The sequence below is a fragment of the Barbus barbus genome, assembly GCF_936440315.1.
Source record: "Barbus barbus genome assembly, chromosome: 42".
NCBI classification, from domain to species: Eukaryota; Metazoa; Chordata; class Actinopteri; order Cypriniformes; family Cyprinidae; genus Barbus; species Barbus barbus.
The window spans coordinates 26,893,927-26,914,848 of record NC_136720.1 but is presented as its reverse complement, the minus strand read 5'-3'; the positions used below and the strand labels follow the sequence as shown (position 1 = coordinate 26,914,848).

Here is a 20,922-nt window from a genome sequence, read left to right as displayed (position 1 = left end):
CATGCATTTTGGTGTTTAAATTAATCTATTAATTAATTCATATTCAAATATATAATTATTTTTAAGATTAAATAATTTTATATATATTAAATAAAATGTTAAATAATATCTCAAAATTTAAAAATAAATAAACATTTATATGTATATGTAATTTATATGTAAATTATACAATACTAATCATGATAATGTGATTTGTTTAATTATAATAAATATAACTTCACAAATTATATATTATATAAATGTGATAAATTAAATATTAAATACCTTGTAAATTATTTTAGAAAAATATTAATTATAATTTATATACAATACTTATATCATAATTATAAAATAAAATATATTTAGTAACATAAAAATTTGATATTATATAAATTACATTAAATCATTTATTATAATAACACATATCAATTATATTTTACAAATAAATTATATAATACTGATCATAATGATAGTTTCTTTTGCAATACAGTTTTACAATAAAAATGCAAAATATTAAATATAAATATAATATAGAATAAATAAAAATAAAATATATAAATATGAAAATGTATTAAATGTATTAAAAAGGTTCTATATATTTTATATTTAATAATAATTACTGTTTTTATAAATTATTTATTAAGGTATTTTTTTCTAAAAAAGTCTAGCTTTTCATAACTGAATTTAAAAAGTTATGACCAGTCAGCAACCGGCCCCAGTGTAAGATCACAAGTTCGTAAAAGTGAGTTGCCACCTAAAGGAGAGGAGGTTGCATCTATGTGAATGTGTTCAGATCAGGGTTGATCATGTGAGATCGAGGCCTGATTTCTGAACGCAGTGTTTCTGTTCACTTTACTCACAAACCCTGCGGAGACCTCAGCTCTCTCAGCTTCTGATGCTGAAAACAGCCGTCAGATCTGGATAACGACAAATACTCCTGGAAGAGAGAGAGAGTTTGACGGATCGTCTTCAGATGCAAAACTGAACCCTGGGAGCCGCAGGTCAGAGATCAAACTAGGCAATGAGAGAGAGAGAGAGAGAGAGAGAGAGAGAGAGAGGTTTGTTTGTAGATGATGTGAGATCCTGAGTCAGTGATGGTTGCGTGTTTCGTCTGAGAAGATGCTCCAAAGGTCATGAATGAAACAACGCTGTGTTTTATCTGCTGCTGCTCGTGTTGACACACTCTCACACACACACACACGCAGTGACACACACACACACACACACACACACAGACACACACACACACACACACACACACACACACACACGTTGGTTTTTGTGGTTTATGGGGACTCTCCATAGGCGTAATGGTTTTTATACTGAACAAACTGTGTGTGCTATTGCCCTACACCAACCCTACACCTAAACTTAGCCCTCACAGGAGACTTTGTGCATTTTTAGATTTTCAAAAAACAACATTATTTATTTGATTATTTATCATTATTATTTATTAGCTTGTTTACCTCAGATTAGGTCCCCACCGTGACATGAGTCCCCATGAGTCTGTGTGAATTCAGGTTTACACCGGTATATAAAAACAGGTTCACACACACACACACACACACACACACACAGCTTTGGCCTCCTCTGCGCTTTATGTGTTTATGTTTCTGTGTCTAATTCTGTTATTTTGGTGTCAGCTTGATTTTGTCTCTATGGGATGAAACACCACTTCATACAAGCCACTGTTTCACTGTTCAAATATGTATTATTAATATTTTCATATTTTTACGTTCACCATACATAATGAGACATTATGCAAAGACACAGGGGAAATAAAATTAATTTTATTTTATTGTATTTTACATTTGGGAGCTCAACAGTGCATTCATTAAAAAGCTAAATTATTTGATTCAAATTGCTAAATTTTGTGCAAATTTATTTATTTATTTTTATTTTGATGTTATTATAACTTTATATTATTTTTGGGAGTTCAACAGCACATTCACTAAAGACCAAAAATATTTAATCCAAATTGCAATATTTGACAGATTTTAAAAATTATTTTACTTTATTATTATTTATTTTTTTACATTATTTTATGCATAGTTATTTTTTATTTGATATTATTATTTCATTTTTGATTTCTCAACAGTACATTCATTAAAAAGCTAAATTATTTATTATTAATTAAAAACCTAAACTGTTCAAAGCAAATTGCAATATTTTATTAAAATTTTATTTTATTTTTTACTTATTTCTTTTTTTTTTTTATTATTTTATTTTATTATTTATTTTTTGACACTATTTTTAATGTATTATCACATTATTTTCTCTGTATTACTTTTTATTATGTATTGTTTTTATTTTAATTTAATTTTATTCTATTCAACAGCACGTTCGTTAAATGAACGAGAGCTGAATTATTTCTGCATGAGCCCCACAGTACCGTGTATCAGTTCTCTTAATTCTAACCATTGATCAAAACGAACATTTGATCAATAGTAATATTTTTAATTGACTTTGATCATGAAGCGCAGGCAGAACTCAACAGATGAGAATGTAATAAGTTTGTGCAAACGTCCTGCATCAGGCCGGAGAAGACTGAAGACGTTTGCTGTGTTTGTGAAGCTGAGAATGACAGTCAGGACACCTTCAGAAACCAATCGATATCTGCAGAGACTCGTGTGTGTGCGTGTGTGTGTGTGTGTGTGTGTGCTGTACAAACCCTCAACACAGATCTCTATCTGGATTGAAAAATGAATACAACAGCGTGTCAGAGAGAGTCATGACGGCAGCCGTACGGTTCGTGGTTATCCTTTACACTCAAAAAATGTTTAGAAGAATATTTACAACAAATTATTTACATTAATTATATTTAGAATATTAAGTCTGAATTGCATATAAATATATCTTTTTTTAATTTTACAAAAATACAATGCTAAATATTTAAAATAATATTTTGAATGTTACGTTATGATTTTGAATTTGTTTTATTATGTTGAAGCACTTTTTTTTGGTACTCTATTACAAATTGTAATTGTTTCTGTTTTTATTGTTTAGTTATTGTAAAGCACATCGGTCAGCGTGGGTTGTTTTTAATTGTGCTATATAAATAAATTGTCATTGTCATAAAATGCATGTAAAATCAAAAATAGAAGAATATTTACAAAATAATTATTTACATTAAATATGTACAAAAATATATTACAATAAACATTTAGAATAATATTTAGAACGTTAAGATTGAAATGCAAATTAAATAAAAAAGATTATTGACAAAGTAATTATATATATTAAATATTTATAAAATATGTAAATGTTTACAGTAATATTAGGTTACAATTCATGTATTTGAATTGCCTTTAAAATAAAAATATTTAGAAGAATATTTACAAATAAATTTACATTAAATACTGACACAAATATTCTGCTAAATATTTACAGTATTCATGTATTTAATCTGCATATAAAAAAATTAGAAGGACATTCACAAAATAATTATTTACATTACATATTTACAAAATCATACAAATATTGAAATATATAAAAAATATATATTTACAACAATATTTAGAATGTTACATAAGATTCACATATTTGACTTGTATATAAAATAAAATAAAAGAATATTTACAAACTAGTTATGCTCATTTACAAAAATCCACTAAGTATTTACAGCAGTATTTATAATATTAAAATGTATTTGAATTGCATATAAAAATATTAAACAAATGGTTAGAAGAATATTTACTAAGTAATTATTAACATTAAATATTGACAAAAATATAGCTGCAAGCAGCATTTCAGGGCCTAGCACCAAAAGTGCTTTACTTCAACATGATGGAAACGAGTCAAATCAGTTGGCGATTTTTCAGATTTTGTCGATTAATTCGAATTTAATGTTTTGCCATGATTTTATTTTTTTTAAATCAAGGAATTGTGATTTTGAATAAAAATATTACCAAACGTTAGAATTAGACACTTTTAGACACTTTTAACTTGAATTTGAATTACCTTGACTTTTTTTAAAGCATTTTCCTCGTATTATTTCTGAACATATAAGACATATTTGTACAAGATGTATAGTTCATGCATCTTTTCTGCAAAGAATAACATTTACATCATGTTGACTATGTGTGCTGCAATTGGAATATCATTTTCTTTAACTAGATTAATAAAGAAAAAGTTACTTGAATCATGTTGTAGTTACAGTTTCAAGTTGACTAGTTAAAAATCGTAAAAATCGAGAATCGGCCAAACGTTCTTAAAAAACTTTTTTTTGGCCAAATTGCCCAGCCCTAATGGTCAGAATCGGCATAAGCCAAGGACGGTATTGACACAGGAAAGATTTGGACAATGTTTTCAAAAGTTCTAAGTGCATTTTGCAAAAATCCTTGTCTCTAGGACATGCTGCCTAGCACTTTTTGTGCCGATATGTCAACCAGTTCAAAAGTTACTGCAATTTATGACAAAATTCAAAACGGCAGAAAGGCAGTTCATCTGATCCTGTCGAAATCGACATCGAACTGAGCAATTCTACTCTGAAAGCATCTGCTCTGCTCATACAGCCAGGGTTGCCAGGTCTGCGTGACAAAACTAGCCCATGCCGGTCAAAAACTGCCCAAAGGAGCGCAATGACCATATCCCAAATATAAAACTCAAAATGTGTCATTCCACACCTAAAATTAGGAGTGTGCGATATTGACAAAAAATAATATCTCGATACTTTCTGGGATTAGACAATATTTTTCTGAGTGTGTTATTGTGCTGGACTGCCGTGGACAGCTGACTCCTGAAGTGTTTGATATTCTTCATATGTGTTGGTCAGTTCACACTGATAGAAATGAATCCTTTCCAATAAGTTTAAATGGATTTTTTACCTATTATGGGCATTTTTACCTTTATAAAGCCATTTTTCTAAAAGTGTGCATTATCTTTTGAATCAAATTCTTAAAATGAATCAGTGAATTAGAATAATAAGACATTTGGGCTGTAACCAAGCAAATGATATCAGTATCAACAACAGAGGAAACACAGAAGCTGCGTCTGAAGAGGTGTTTAGATGTATTTACACACTGTTTAATGCAGGACATGAATGCTTTAACCTGCAGTCACACAAATGCATGAATAATGTTTTGATATTAAACATAAAAAGATACTTTAAATGTGAAATTAAAAGCACCAGTAGGTGGCAGCAAGTCACTGTAAATAATCGCGACTGAACCGAATCATTTAAACGGCTGATTCATTCAGGAATGTGTTGTTCAGAAACACAAACCAGTGCTGTGGCTGTGCTTGGAATTATATGGAAGTCCCTTAATTAACTTGTTTATTGAACTGTTGTTAAAAAAAAACAGTACATTTGTAATCATGGCAACTTCTGGAGAAATAAGCAGGTGGTATATGACGTGGTATAAATAAATACATTTTCTGCCCCATATCTTGAATTTGTGCTCATTCTAAATGTATTTTTATGGACTGAATCATGCAGTGAAAGAACACACTCTACTTCACGTAATGCATGCACTTTAGCTGTTTTGAATGGTTTTTGCAAAATACTTGATAATGTCAAACCGCACATCGTTAAAACAACAATTACGTTATTATTGCAGACGATATCTATCGCACACCCCTACCTAAAATACATATTTTACAGTCAGTGTTATGCACATTGATCATAAACACAGCTCAGAGGCTTCCTACCTTCCTTCATAAAACTTAACATTTAGCGCAGTTTGTACAGGTTGTCTATTATATTTTTTTTAACCAAAAAAAGGTTACGGACTGCAGCTTTAAAGTATTTGTCAGTCATAAATAAAGCAGTTCAGATTTCAGCACTCAAAAAATTGTGCCATGGTTTATTATTACTATTTGCATCTATTTTAATTTGATTTCTATCATGTTTTTAAAATGCAATTATTAAAATCATGCATAGAATCAGCATAAATCTCTTCATTGAGAAAACAATGATATTTATTCAGTTGAGTAATTGTTAAAAGTGTGAGTATTGTTCAAATGTGACTAGCTGTGGAACAAGCAGTATCCAATGAGATTGAAATAAAAGCATGACAAACATCTCTGTTTCTCCTCGACAGTCTTGAGATGAAAGATGCTCTCAGCTCTTTCTGGAGTTTGATTGTGTGCCAGTGTTCGGCTGATCTGAGGAGTAAGTGCAGATGAAACTCGACTGTAATATCCTCTGAAAACTGATCTGAGAGCTGCTGCTTTGTGCCGAATAAAAGCGCTTCCCTCGAGCAAAGACTTGACATTTTACCTTTGCAGGAGGATAAAATCTCCAGGCTCACGGCACGACGAGGCTGTTTTTAGCAGCACAAAGACTGAAGTAGGATAACAGCTTAATCATAATTACACACAGAGAGAGAGAGAGAGAGAGATTAAATTCAGCTGGAAGATTCCTGAAAGTCCATCTGTACAGTAGATAGTGTTTCTGCAGTGAGTTTATCCTCCTGAGGTCTAAAGTTTAGAGAAGTCTCTTCTGCTCACCAAAGCAGCATTTATTTGATTAAAAATGCAATAAAAATAATAAGAAATGTGAAATATTACTCTAATGTAAATCAGCTGTTTTCTATGTGAATATGTGTTAAAGTGTAATTTATTTCTGTGATCTGCAGCTGTATTCTCAGCATCATTACTCCAGTCTTCAGTGTCACATGATCTTCAGAAATCATTATAATATACTGATTTACTGCTTGAGAAACATTTCTGATTATCACACACACACACACACACGCACAGACACACACACATGTTGGTTTTTGTGGTTTATGGGGACTCTCCATAGGCGTAATGGTTTTTATACTGAACAAACTGTGTGTGCTATTGCCCTACACCAACCCTACACCTAAACTTAGTCCTCACAGGAGACTTTGTGCATTTTTAGATTTTCAAAAAAACACCATTTAGTATGTTTTTTAAGCCTTTTGAATTACGGGGACATAGGCAGTGTCCTCATAAACCACCTTCATATTGTAATACCTCTGTCATACCCATGTCATTATACACATTTGTGTCCTCATAAACCACATAAACACACACACTCTCACACACACACACACACACACACACACACACACATACATACACACACACACACACACACACACGCACAGACACACGCACACACACACTCTCACACACACTCTCACACACACACACACTCTCACACACACTCTCACACACACTCTCACACACACACACACATAGAGCAGTGACTGATGTTAAGTTTTTCTCAGACTCTAATTGCTGTGTGTGTCTGTAACAGGTCGTTAGCACTTTCACTCGGATCTGTTTGTTGTCTCGCGTTCACTCATTAACACCTCAAATCCAGCAGCAGCAGCGTATAATGATCACGGCTCTGTGTCGCACTCATCCTCACTCGCTTCCAGTTCATGCAGAAGCTGAGAATGGGGTGCATTATATGCAGTTTATTTCATTTGTTTATTGATTCATTTTGCATTAGCAGATGCTTTTATCTGAAGCAAATAAAAAAACTAATTAATTAATTTTATTTGTAAATAAAAATATAAATATTTATAAATAAAAGCAAAAATGTAAATATTTAAAATAAAAATGTGTTAATAAAAAAATAAAAGTTAATATTAGGCTGTCCGGCATTTTGCATGAAACTGATACCACATGATTTTCCTTTAATAAAGCAGTTTTTTTATTTAATTTTATTTTTTAATGTACTAAATGTATATTTTTATTTTTACATTTATATATTTATTTGTGTTTTCTGTGTATTGCTGTAAATTAATGAAGCCACATATATCAGGCTTTTAAAATGTATTTAGAAAAAATGCAAACCTTACACAAGTGAATGTAAAATAAAACTATTAAAATTAGTCTTTATTCATATTTTGAATCAGTTTTTTATATATTTTCCATTTTAATTTTAGTTAAAGTTTTAGTAATTTTACCATGTTTCTGTCTTCTTTAAAAAATTCTATAGTGTTTAAATTAAATTTTATTTCAGTTTTAGGGTTAAGTATAAACTTGAACTAAACTGCAGTTTTTTCAACTGCTTACACACAAAATCTTTATTATTATTTACCAAATCTGCAAAACCAGACACTAATTCTCAGCCTTTGACTCTTTTCATAAAACACTTTTTGCAAAACACAACACACAGTTCTCTATGTAACACACACAAATCTAACAGGAATTACAGTTTTTTACGATTGCTTACACGCTAAAATTAAAAATAACACAGTTAGTGAAACCTTACACTCAAGGAACACTACCTCAGCCCAAATCTGCACAACAAGCACATTCTCAGCCTCAAACTTTTTGCAAAACATTACACACATTGTGTTGCAAAACACTAAACACACTTCTCTATATTAGACACAGAAATCTAACATAATGTCACTTCTTTGCCATTTTAAGGCACTGCTTTCCAAAATACTACACATATGAACCAGTTGATCAAACACGGCCCTCAGGTGTGCATTTAACCCATCCTAAGTGCACACACACACACACACACCGTGAACACACACCCGGAGCAGTGGGCAGCATTTATGCTGCAGCGCCCGGGGAGCAGTTGGGGGTTCGGTGTCTTGCTCAAGGGCACCTCAGTCGTGGTATTGAGGGTGGAGAGAGCGCTGGACATTCACTCCCCCCACCTACAATCCCTGCCGGCCCGAGACTCGAACCCACAACCCTTCACTAACCATTAGGCCACGACTTCCCCGCAACATTGCGGGGAATGTTGCGTGTGATTGCAGACGTTGCCTGTGATGTGGACGAAGTGGCCATATCCAGCTACATGAAGAGATGATGCTAAGGTGGTTTTTTTGTTTATGTACTATATTGTATTTAGAATATGTTCTGATTTTCAGCCTAATTGAAGGATTGAAGGATTTTACAATGTGGTGAGAAATAAATACTTCCATCAGTTTGCAACACTTGTTTTGTGTATTGTGTTTGGTCAATTCATGTTCTTTAACAATATCTCAAAAAATAAAAATCAAAAATCAAACCCAGACTGTATCATTAGAAAGGTAGAAAAGTAGCAAGTGTTTAAGATCGAGCACAGCAGTGTGTAAGTGGTTCAAACAGAATCCAACTGAATGAAACGTGTGTATCATAAGGTACTGATTTTGTTAAATTATTGTAAAGTTTTGAATAAAGTGTTTCATTTTGCAAAAGATCTGAGATGTTCTGCTACTTGTGTGTAGATGTGTGAACTGTGTGTAGTGTTTTGACAAAATGACCCTTGTTTTTAAAATCGTGCCTTAGCAATCATAAAAAACTGTAATATTATGGCAAAGGTGTTTGCGTTTGAGATGTGTTTGTGATATTGTGAATGCAGTGCTGAAGTGTGCGGTGTTTTGCATTTTGTGTGCAATTCTTGGATTTGTGTGTAAAGTTTTGAAAAAAAGACTGATGTCGGTGTCTGTCTGTCTGAAGGTGGGATTTTTGAGTCGATAGAGAGCGGCCCGTCCGGACCGGAGGAACTGGCCTTTAAATTCGCGCTGAACACCATCAACAGAAACCGAACGCTTCTGCCCAACACCACGCTCACCTACGACATCCAGAGAATCAACGTCTTCGACAGCTTCGAAGCCTCCAGGAAGGGTGAGAAAACACACAAAGAATGAAGAATGAAAATATTTCTAAATACAAACCAAGAAGGCACACATTTGTAAATGAAACCCCAAAATAAATAAATAACAAAACAAAAAAGTAAATATTTGTAAATACTAATGAGGAATGTAGCCTATTTGAAAACTAAAACTAAAAATTAAATATTTGTAAATGAAAAATGAATGCAAGTATTTGGAAATCATAAACAAAACAGTAAATATTTGTAAATATCAAGATTGTAAATATTCTGTAAATAAAGTAAATATTTATCAATAAAAATGAAGAATGTAAACCTTTGTAAATCACAAACAAAAATCTAAATATTCATGAATTCAGATGAAGAAATGTAAATATATTTTTTTAAGTTTTGTAAATAATAATCAAGAATTTAAATGTTTGTAAATAAAAACAAAAAATGTAAATATTTGTAATTTAAAACAAAATTAATATTTTTAAATGATAATCAAGAAAGTAAATATCTGTAAATACAAACCAAAACGTTTTTGTAAATTAAAATAAAAAATGTACATATTTATAAATATAAATCAAGAATGTAAATATTTTGTAAATAAAAAAATACATATTTGCAAATAATAGCAAAATGTAATCATTTATAAAGTAAACTGAAGAAATGTAAATATTTTTCAAACAAAATAAAAATGTAAATATTTGTAAATACATTTAATAACTCGAAAATTAATAAAACTGTACATTTATAAATCAAGAATATAAATTTGTAAATAAAAACATCACAAAATGTAATTGTAAATAAACAAAAATGTAAATGTTTGTAAATACAAATGAAATGTAATTATTTGTAATTTAAAACAAAATAAATATTTTTGAATGATAATCAAGAAAGTAAATATTTGTAAATACAAACCAACAATTTAATCAATTGTAAATTAAAATAAAAATGTGCATATTTATAAATATACAATTAAAATATATTTAGGTGAGTGAATGGACTGCAAACACACTCAAGTGTTTTCTTCTCAAATCGAACGAGTTTAAATGTTCGTGTTCTCTCCTGAAAATCGTCTCTTTTCTGCTTCCCACGCTGCCCCTATTATCCTGCGCTTTGTCACTTCAAGCCCAAAGCCTCATTTGTAATTTTAATGACCCTTTTTTCTTGGGCTGCTTTCAGACGTGACGGTTACGCTGGAATGGAAAGTGAAATTGGGCTCAATTTAGAGAAATAGCATGTGAGGTGCTTCTGCTGTCAGAGCGTCCCGTTTAACACAGACTGAGCTGATTTCAATGTGTGCATTAGTGACCTCGACGGCGTGGAAAAGCTGTTTTTACCAAACATCACATGCAAAGGGAGAAGTGTGCAATTATTCAGAGAGTATGATGGAATAAATTATATCATTTTGATCCAAAGCCAAACACAACGTAGATTTATACTAAACGCACACAAAAAAAATCACCTCAAAGGTGTAAGATTGCTTTGTGTGAGAAACAGACCCACAAGAAAACAAAACACACAGTAATTACAAAATTACTATTGTGGTAAAACGCATTCAATCACAGTAAAATACAAACAAATAAAGCTGCAAGACCTAAAAATGATATGCGTTTAACAGCTTCTCAGGAATCTAAATATTTGTAAATAAAAACAAAAAAAGTGTTAATAAAAAAAAAAATTAAAATCAAGAATGTTAATATTTGTAAATCAAAAATGTAAATATTTGAAAAAAATATATAAATACAAATTAAGAATGTAATATTGGTAAATTAAAACAACAAAGCAAAAATCAAGAATGTAAATATTGGTAAATTTAAAAATAATAAAATATTATTATTATTATTATTATCAAAAACCAAACATATAAATATCAGACAAAAAAAACCAGGGATGTAACTCTTTGATACAATACATGAAAACCAAAACTGTAAATATTAGTGAATAAAACCAATAATGTCAATGTTTGCAAATAAAACCAATATTATAAAAATGTAAAGAAAAACAAAAATATAAATATTTCTAAATAAAAACCCAAACATGTAAATATTTGTAAATAAAAATGAAAAATGCAAATATTTGTTACAAAAAAAAGTAAATATTTGTAAAGTCAAGAATGCAAATGTTTGTACATAAAAATCAAGAATAAAAAAAAATGTAATACATATTGTAAATACTTGTAAATAAAAGTCAAGAATATATACAGTATGTGTCCCTGCAGCACAAAAGCAGTCATGAGTAACACAGGTATATCTGTAGCAATAGCCAACAATACATTGTATGGATCAAAATTATACATTTCTCTTTTATGACAAAAATCATTAGCATATTAAGTAACGTCTCAGGTTACGTATGTAACCATGGTTCCCCGAAGGGAATGAGACGCTGCGTCGAAAACGGTAGGGGAACACCTTCAGCGTGACCGCTCTCTGAATACATGTGTAATCTGTCCAATGGAAGGGCGAGACGTCACGGGCGGGTGACGTAATCGACCAGGAAGCATAAAAGCACGTGCAGCGGAGCCGGCGTCAGCTTCTAGGAATGAAGCAAGCGCTGGCAGGGATGCCGGAAGTGTGGCCCTCACGAGATGCCCACGCCGCCAGACTTCCAAGTCCCTGCCCTGTGTGTATCCCTCGGGAGCACAACAAGGGCGAGAGAAAAAAGGCCACGAGTGGCTAAAGTCGGCGGGGCCTGCGTCCCGAAGGCAAACTCCTAAGAAGTGAGTCTTGATCCCCAGGAAAGGGGACAGCAGAGGACTTGAGGCTATGGAATAGCATCCTGATCCACCACATAGCATAAGCTCTCTGGCCGGAGGCCTCAGCCTCTGGAAGAAACATGTACTAGGGGGTGTCTACCCACTGAAAGGGCACCAAGAAGGGCGTGGTAGGCCGATATAGCCGCCACGTAGACCTTCAGGGTGGAGTGGGTTAACCCCGTGGAGGAACAGGCCTGCACGAACTCCAGAACTGTACCAATCAGGCAGTTAGCTGGGTCGAGCTGGCAACCTCCGCACCATGAAGTGAAGAGCTTCCACTTCAGGGCGTACAGTTTCCTCGTAGAGGGAGCTCTGGATTGGAGGATGGTCTCAGCAACCTCGGTTGAGAGACCGGAAGCTAGGAGCTGTGCCTCAGAGGCCACACCGACAGCTTCCACAGCTCCAGGCGAGGGAGGACGATAGTGCCCCACGCGTGTGAGAGGAGATCTCTCCTGACGGGAATCTCCCTTCCCAGGACCAAGTTTTGAGACCCCTGTCCTAAAGAAACCATAGTACAATGTAACCCTCCCAAGCAAGGCTGTGTAGCATATAAACACCTTCAGCTCTGTGTGTCTGTGTGTGGCCGCGCATGCGTTTGTTTGTTGTTTAGCTTAGGCCATATAATATAGGTGCAATATATGTCCCCCGGGGATGGGGAGATATAGACAGTATTACAGGTGTTAAGCTGACGCCATTTTTAATAGTAGAAATAAAAATCATTTAGTTCAGTTAGAGAACAGACAATTAAAGACTGAAAAATTAAAGAAATTAAAAATTGGAAGGTTTTTTTATTTGTTTCTAGGCTGGACGATATGGCAAAAAAAAAATAGATTTTCATAGAATATTTGACCAATTCTCGATTTTGTACAGTTTTAACAAGTCAACTTGAAAATATAACTACAACATGATTCAAGCAACTTTTTTTATTAAACCTCTAGTTAAAGAAAATTCTATTCTAAGTGCACCACACACATGAAGTTGTCATCATGATGTAAATGTTAAACAAATCACTAAATATCTTTGCAGAAAAGATGCATGAACTACAACTACATCTTGTACAAACGTTCCTTATGCATATTATATGTTCAGAAATAATACAAGAAAAATGCTTTAAAAATTCTCAAGTAATTCAAATTCAAAATGACTGAAGGTATAACACCTAGAGTGCTATTATTAACTATGCTCTGTAAAAACAACGGCCAGTAGTTTTCAGCCTGTCACCCTGATGCACACATGAAATATCAGACATACTAGTACCGTAGTACTAGTACTACAGACCGTAGTTCTTCACAGGTTTTTTTATTTGATTACGCTGCTTTTCCATTGTTTTTTCTGTGTAAACATGGACGCGTTTGACTGCTGCGCTCGCGTCTCTTGCAGTGTCTCGTGCATGAAACGCTCTAGTTATTAAAAGATGTTTAACTCCCATCTTCTTGCATTATGACAACTGACAATTGCGCTATTGAAAATGAAAGTAAAATGCACGGGCATTTATAAGCTATATAAAAGGGAAGGAAAGTCAGGTGGAAGAGAGGGAAAACTCCAGCGAACTTTGTAATACCAAACTGTATTATGCACCTCGCCGACATTGTGTCTGTGGCCAAAATAAAAATTAATTATGCCTCTGAGCCCACACTCGGAGCCAGGCATATAATGCAGCCGTGCATTTACCAGGCGACCAATAGCAATGCCCGTTCTAGATGGATTGTAAATTAAACCAATTGCATTACCCATTTTCCGAACAAGCAAGCCAGATTAATGGTTTTGTTTTGAAAGAGAAAAAAAAAGCATATATAGCTGGACTGTCGAGACCAACTACAACATTTTGCGAGTCCAATGACCAAGTCCGAGTCCAAATACCAACGAGTCCAAGACAAGTCCGACACGTCTATCTTTAATGAGTCCCTTGTTACCTCCGTGGTTCCCACCTCATTCAAAAAATCCATCATTATCCCTGTGCCTAAGAACAATAAACCCTCTTGCCTGAATGACTATCGCCCAGTTGCCCTCACATCTATAGTCATGAAGGTTTTTGAGAGACTTGTAAAGAGCCACATTTGCTCCTCCATCCCTGATACTCTGGACCCTCTTCAGTTTGCCTATCGCCCAAACAGATCTACAGACGATGCCATCTCTCACGTCCTCCACTCTTCCCTCACACACTTGGACAGCAACAATGGGAATTATGTAAGGCTGCTATTCATTGACTATAGCTCAGCTTTCAACACTATAGTCCCCATCAAGCTGGCTTCTAAACTCACAGACCTCGGCCTAAACTCCTCACTCTGTGACTGGATTCAAGACTTCCTCACCGGCAGACCTCAAGTGGTGAAAGTTGGCCAGTTCACCTCAAACTCCATCACTCTGAACATAGGAGCCCCACAGGGCTGTGTCCTGAGTCCCCTGCTCTACTCTCTCTACACGCATGATTGTGTGTCCTCTCACAGCTCCACATCTATTATCAAATTCGCTGATGATACTGTGGTTCTGGGCCTCATCTCCAACAACGATGAGACCGCATACTTGGATGAGGTAGAGAGACTCACATCATGGTGCCAGGACAACTGCCTCTCACTGAATGTGAGCAAAACTAAAGAGCTGATCATGGACTTTAGGAAGAGACAGCAGCAGCCCTACTCTCCTCTCAGGATCAGTGGGACCCCTGTGGAGAGGGTGAGTAGCTTCAAGTACCTCGGTGTAAACATCTCCGAGAACCTGACTTGGACTACACACATCCAAACACAGGTTAAGAAAGCCAGGCAAAGACTGTACCATATGCGTCAGCTGAGGAAATTCAGGGTCTCACCAGCAATCCTGAAAACTTTCTATTCAGGGACCATAGAAAGTGTATTGACTCAGTGCATCTCAGTGTGGAATGGAAACAGCTCCAATCAGGACTGCAAAGCACTACAGAGAGTTGTGAGCTTAGCTGAGCGCATCTCAGGGTCTGCTCTCCCCTCTCTGCAGGACATCTACCTCAAACGCTGCAAAAATAGAGCTGTTAAAATCATCAAGGACTCTAATCACCCTGGTAACCAGCTATTCACTTTGCTTCCTTCTGGTAAGTGCTTCCGTAGCCTGATGGCAAAAACTGAGAGACTTAGGAGGAGCTTCTTCCCCCAGGCCATCAGGCTCCTAAACTCTAACTCTGTGTCATAATATCACATGACTCCATGTAAATATCACCATATCAATAAGCTATTCATAATTTTTCTCTACCTCATATTGCTGATATTGCTGCTATTTAATATACTCTGTACAACTTTTTTGCACATTCCTCTTTATTACTATTTAAGTAAACAACATACTGACCTGCACATTTATATTTATATTTTTTATCTTTAATTTTTTCTACTTTTCTTTTTCTTAATATTTGTATTCTATATAATTGCACTGTCCTTGGAGCGGACCTGACCTACATTTCACTGCTGGTTATACCCTGTATAATTGTGTATGTGACAAATAAACAAAATCTTGAATCTCACTCGAGAAAAGTCCCAAGAGGCTCCTATATACACGTGTATACATACACAACTAACTTCTCCTAATTAGATTAAATACATCATTTAATTCCTCAAAAATTAAATGCAGAAAGACAACCAGACGAATAAACACGGTCTGATATGAAAAGGATTCATAATAAGAATGACGTAATGCACGCGGTCGCCTCGGCAACAGCGAGCTCTCACTCAAAGGGGAAGAACCGCACCGCGGGCTTCCAGCCGCAAGCGAGAGTGCTAGATCTGGGGAATGCAGGAGGAGATAGAGCGAACCCGTCTCCAACCCGTCCGCCAGATCCATGCTGCAATCCCCGCGATCTCACTCGCCGCAGTGCCTCACGCAGTGGCGGACCGGAACCGCGAGATCTTACGGCGGGGAAAAGCACAATCAGCCCTTTATCTTAGAGCTAACAGCGCGAATATAATGATGTCGTCATTCATAATATGCTCGTGCAAACACTGCAGCTTTACAAAGCTCATCGACGTCCTTCATGTCCACCTCCTCAGAGGAAGACAAACGGAGCGTCGAGCCCTCTCTCCGGGGGAAGAAACCGCGGGCGGGCGCTGGATCTGATGGAAAGGAAGAAGATAGAGGCTCGCCCGTCCCCATCCCTCCACCCGATCCACGAGTGCATGTTCTTCGGCAGAAGCGGGACCGGCACCGGGAGGAACGCTAGTGAAAGCTCACTCCTCAAAGAGAGCCTTCTGAGAGCAAGCAGACGCAGTGACAAACACTCACAAAACGGGCAGACTCCCTCGAGAACTGACTCTCAAGCAGACCACACACGGACTGTATCCCCGTTGCAGGGAGGAACACACAGCCTGTAATGCGATCTGCTCTCGCCCAAGTGCTTGCACACATTGTGGAGCTTATTTCAAATGATTGTGCTTAGGGACAAACAACACTAAATAAGACTCACAACACAGATTGACAAACACACACACATAGTAGCGGTTGCTGAATGACAAACAGCTGACGCCACTCCGCCGCACGTGCTTTTATGCTTCCTGATCGATTACGTCACCCGCCCGTGACGTCTCGCCCTTCCATTGGACAGATTACACACTGATTCAGAGCGCGGTCACGCTAAATATACCGTAAATATATCAAAACTTAATTTTTGATTAGTAATATGCATTGCTGAGAACTTCATTTGAACAACTTTAAAGGAGATTTTCTCAATATTTAGATTTTTTTGCTCCCTCAGATTCCAGATTTTCAAATAGTTGTATCTCAGACAAATATCGTCCTATCATAACAAACCATACATCAATGGAAAGATTATTTATTCAGATGATGATGATGTATGAATCAGAATTTCACTAAATTGACCCTTATGACTGGTTTTGTGCTCCAGGGTCACATATATTTGTAAATAAACTTCAAGAATGAAATATTTGTGAATAAAAGCCAAGAACATAAAAATAATATTGATTATTACTATTTCTGTTGAAATTTTATCTCTGTTTGATTGGCCCTGTGTGTTTTCTGCCGTCCAATCACCAGCCTGCGAGCAGCTGTCCCTGGGCGTGGCCGCGATCTTTGGCCCCTCCCACAGCTCGTCAGCCAATGCGGTGCAGTCGATCTCGAACGCTCTGGGCGTGCCTCACATCCAGACGCGCTGGAAGCACCAGGTTTCTGATAACAGAGACTCGTATTACATCAGTCTGTATCCGGACTTCTCCTCGCTCAGCCGGGCCATTCTGGACCTCGTGCACTTCTTCCGGTGGAGGACTGTGACGGTGGTGTATGACGACAGCACCGGTGAGTGCTCAGCCAATCACAAACACAGACCACGAGCACACTACAGAGAACACTAGTGTGCACACTGCATGCTGCACTTAATAATAGTATGTGAAAGAGAACACAGAATGCAGAGATAAACACTTTAAACAGTGCTAATATTCTTTATCACATCATTACACCATACAATTATCATCTCAGAAATATATATTTATTATATATTTTTATTATCATTTTTAGATCAGTTTTGTGTAAATTTGAGTCTAAATTTTTATTACTTGTATTTTTCTAAATGAATTCATTGCGATGCAAAACCAAAAAAATAAATAAATACAATAACTATAAAAATTAAGAATGCAAATGTCTGAATATAAAAACAAAAATGTAAACATTTATAAGATGTACATATTTGTAAATTTAAAAACAATCATGAATGTTTATAAAAAAAAAATCGAAACGTAAATATTTGAAAATAAAAACAAAAATCTAAATATTTATAAATAAGTCAAGATGTACATATTTGTAAAAAAATACAAAATGTAAATATTTGTAAATAAAAATGGAGATGTGCATATTTATAATTAAGAATGTAAATATTTGTAAATAAAAAACAAAAAATGTTATATTTATAAATAAAAATCAAAATGTAAATATTTGTAAATAAAAAGGAGAATTGTCAATAAACATCAAGTCGTCAATAAATTTGTATAAATTTAAATTTAAAAATGTAAATAAATTTAAAATGTAAATAAAAAATTTAAACTGTAACTACATGTAAATAAAAATCAAGATGCACATATTTGTAATTATGAAAGTAAATATTTGTAAATAAATAATCAAGAATGTAAATGTTTGTAAACAAAAAAAACAGTAAATATGGGTATAAATAAAAACTAAAACGTAAATAAAATGTAACTATTTGTAAATAAACATTTGTAAATGATCAAGAATGTAAATGCGTAAATAAAAAAAAGTGTAAATATTTGTATAAATAAAACAAAAAATGTAAATATTTATAATACCTTTTAAAATGAACTAGTGAGGACAAAAAAAAATAAAAAATGTTAGGACTTAAAATAAACACGTTCCCTTATGCATCTGTAAATTTGAACCTAAAATCGTTGTGTTAAATAAATAAAAAGAAAACAGTTCATGGACAGCTCCATTTGTCAACAACCTATCAGGTCATCTGGGTGTTTAATGCATATAGAACATCATCATAATTCATAAATCATTAGACTGACTAGTAGCACAGGAACACATCACGAATGCAGTCAGATCTCACCAAACGAATCTCACTGCAGCGTTCTCCTCATTAGTCTTTTCTAATTAATAGAAGTGATTTTATTACCTTCTCTGGGCGTTTTGCCTGTAATCACACAAACTGAATCAAAGCAGGAGCTGGAATCGTTTGTTTTAATTAGGTGTTCAGCGGCGGCTCCCACCGTCAGCTCATTAGTAGTAGAAACACTGCATGCATTATATGCAAATTTACTTTAAATTAGTGTCGGATTTAAGGTTATTGCAAGGAAAAATGTGTTAATTTACGCAGTTAAAGGTCACTTTTTTACTGTAAATTTAACAGGACATTTTTGGACTGTAAATTAGCATTAGAATTAAAAAAGCTGAAGTTGAAATTGGAAATGAATAAATAAATACCAAAATGGAATCAAGACTAAAATAAAATATAATAAAATAAATAAATGACAGAAGCACTTAAATTACTAAACTTAAACAAGCACTAAAATGGCTTAATCATATTATTATATAATAAAAAAGTATGTAAAATAACAAAATTAAACTACAATTAATATAAAATAAATAAAATTCAAAAATTATTTAAAATAATAAAAACAATAACAATATATTAAGCAATGCAATTACTAACTGTCCATAAATAAAACCTTGAACTGAAATAAAAATGAATTAAACCTCAATAGAAACATTAAGTAAAAACTAGTAAAAATGGCAGATGCACATAGCAAAATTATTATAAATGAAACTAAAATGAACATGAAAACTGAAAACAATTACTAATTAACAAAATTACTAATTACAAATAAATAAATACTCAGTGAACTAAATCTGAAATAAAAAAATTAATTAAACCTAAACAGATTTTTTTTTTTTACATTTTAGGTTAATAAACATGACTAAAGCATGCAACAAAATTACTAGATATGTAACTACAATTACATGAAATATTAAAAAGTACAAAAATAAAAACTGATTTGAAATATTAATTGCACACGTTTTTATGGGTTTTGTGACATTTACCCTTATATCTGAGAAAAGGAGTCACTGTTTCTCTGTGTGTGAGTGTGTGTGTGTGTGTGTGTGTGTGTGTGTGTGAGAGAGAGAGAGAGTGTGAGATGTTTTGTTGATTTACTGCATCTTTTCCTAATGTCCTCAATCTCACCTAGAGTAACAGAGGATGTGGTTGCCAGGCGACCATTAGTTACGAGTTGTTAAGGTCAGATAAAGCGCTGCAGCCCCACCCCCTGAGTATCCCAGGATGCTCTGCTTCAGCGAGTCCCAACGGAGCGACATGGGATCAGATCAGTGTGTGTGTGTGTGTGTGTAAGTGAGTTTGTGTGTGTGTGAGTGTGTGTCTGTGAGTGTAAGTGAGTTTGTGTGTGAGATTCAGGACCGTTTATGTCTGAAAGATTGTGAACACAATCACACAGGATGAAATATTCACATGTAAATCCCATGAAATCTTATTTCCAGATCACATTTCACCTCAAAACTGAAAGAAATTGGATGTTGCTTATGAAAATTAAGCCGACTTTTAGGACAACAGTATTTTCAGGAGATTTAAGCTCAATTTCTCATTAGATTCTTGTTACTGTAATAAAACGATAAAGGTTTTACAGTATTACAGTAAAAAATAAATAAAACGATCTTATTGTAAAAGTTAAAGGCAGTTAAAAAAAAATATTAAATGTTAATTAACTAATTAAACATACATACATATATATATATATATATAATAAAAATAATATTCATTTAATTATATTAAAATAATAAAAATAAAAATAATAAAATAAAATACAAAAATAATAAAAATAATATTAATTTAATTATATAAATATTCAATAATTATATATCACAGATATCTTACGTAAAATATTTTATTTATATTTATTTGTATTAATTATATAAAGTCAGTAGTTATACAGTATATTCTATTTTTATGATAACTATGCATTTTCCACTCAAATTCTCATTACAGTCATGTGAGAAAATCATTTTCATTATTTAAATTAAATGTATTCATATTTATTCATATTAATTTAATTCTATAAATAGTTAATTATATTACATAAATATAACATAATAAATATGAACAAAAAATGTATTCATGAAATTATAAATAGTTATATATATTATAAATAATTATAGAAATAAAATTATAGAA

The 20,922-nt window shown here is 33.8% G+C and overlaps 1 protein-coding gene across 1 annotated transcript in view; it reads left to right on the top strand.

The window, feature by feature from the left end:
- LOC306861187 (glutamate receptor ionotropic, kainate 2-like) overlaps positions 1–20,922 on the top strand; it is a gene marked incomplete at both ends in the record, with an annotated part of 66,564 nt that overhangs the window by 9,188 nt on the left and 36,454 nt on the right. Inside the window, 2 exons of the mRNA XM_079403323.1 lie at positions 9,361–9,528; positions 17,265–17,522. Coding sequence (XP_079259449.1) covers positions 9,361–9,528; positions 17,265–17,522 — 426 coding nt within the window. The remainder of the gene's footprint in view (positions 1–9,360; positions 9,529–17,264; positions 17,523–20,922) is intronic.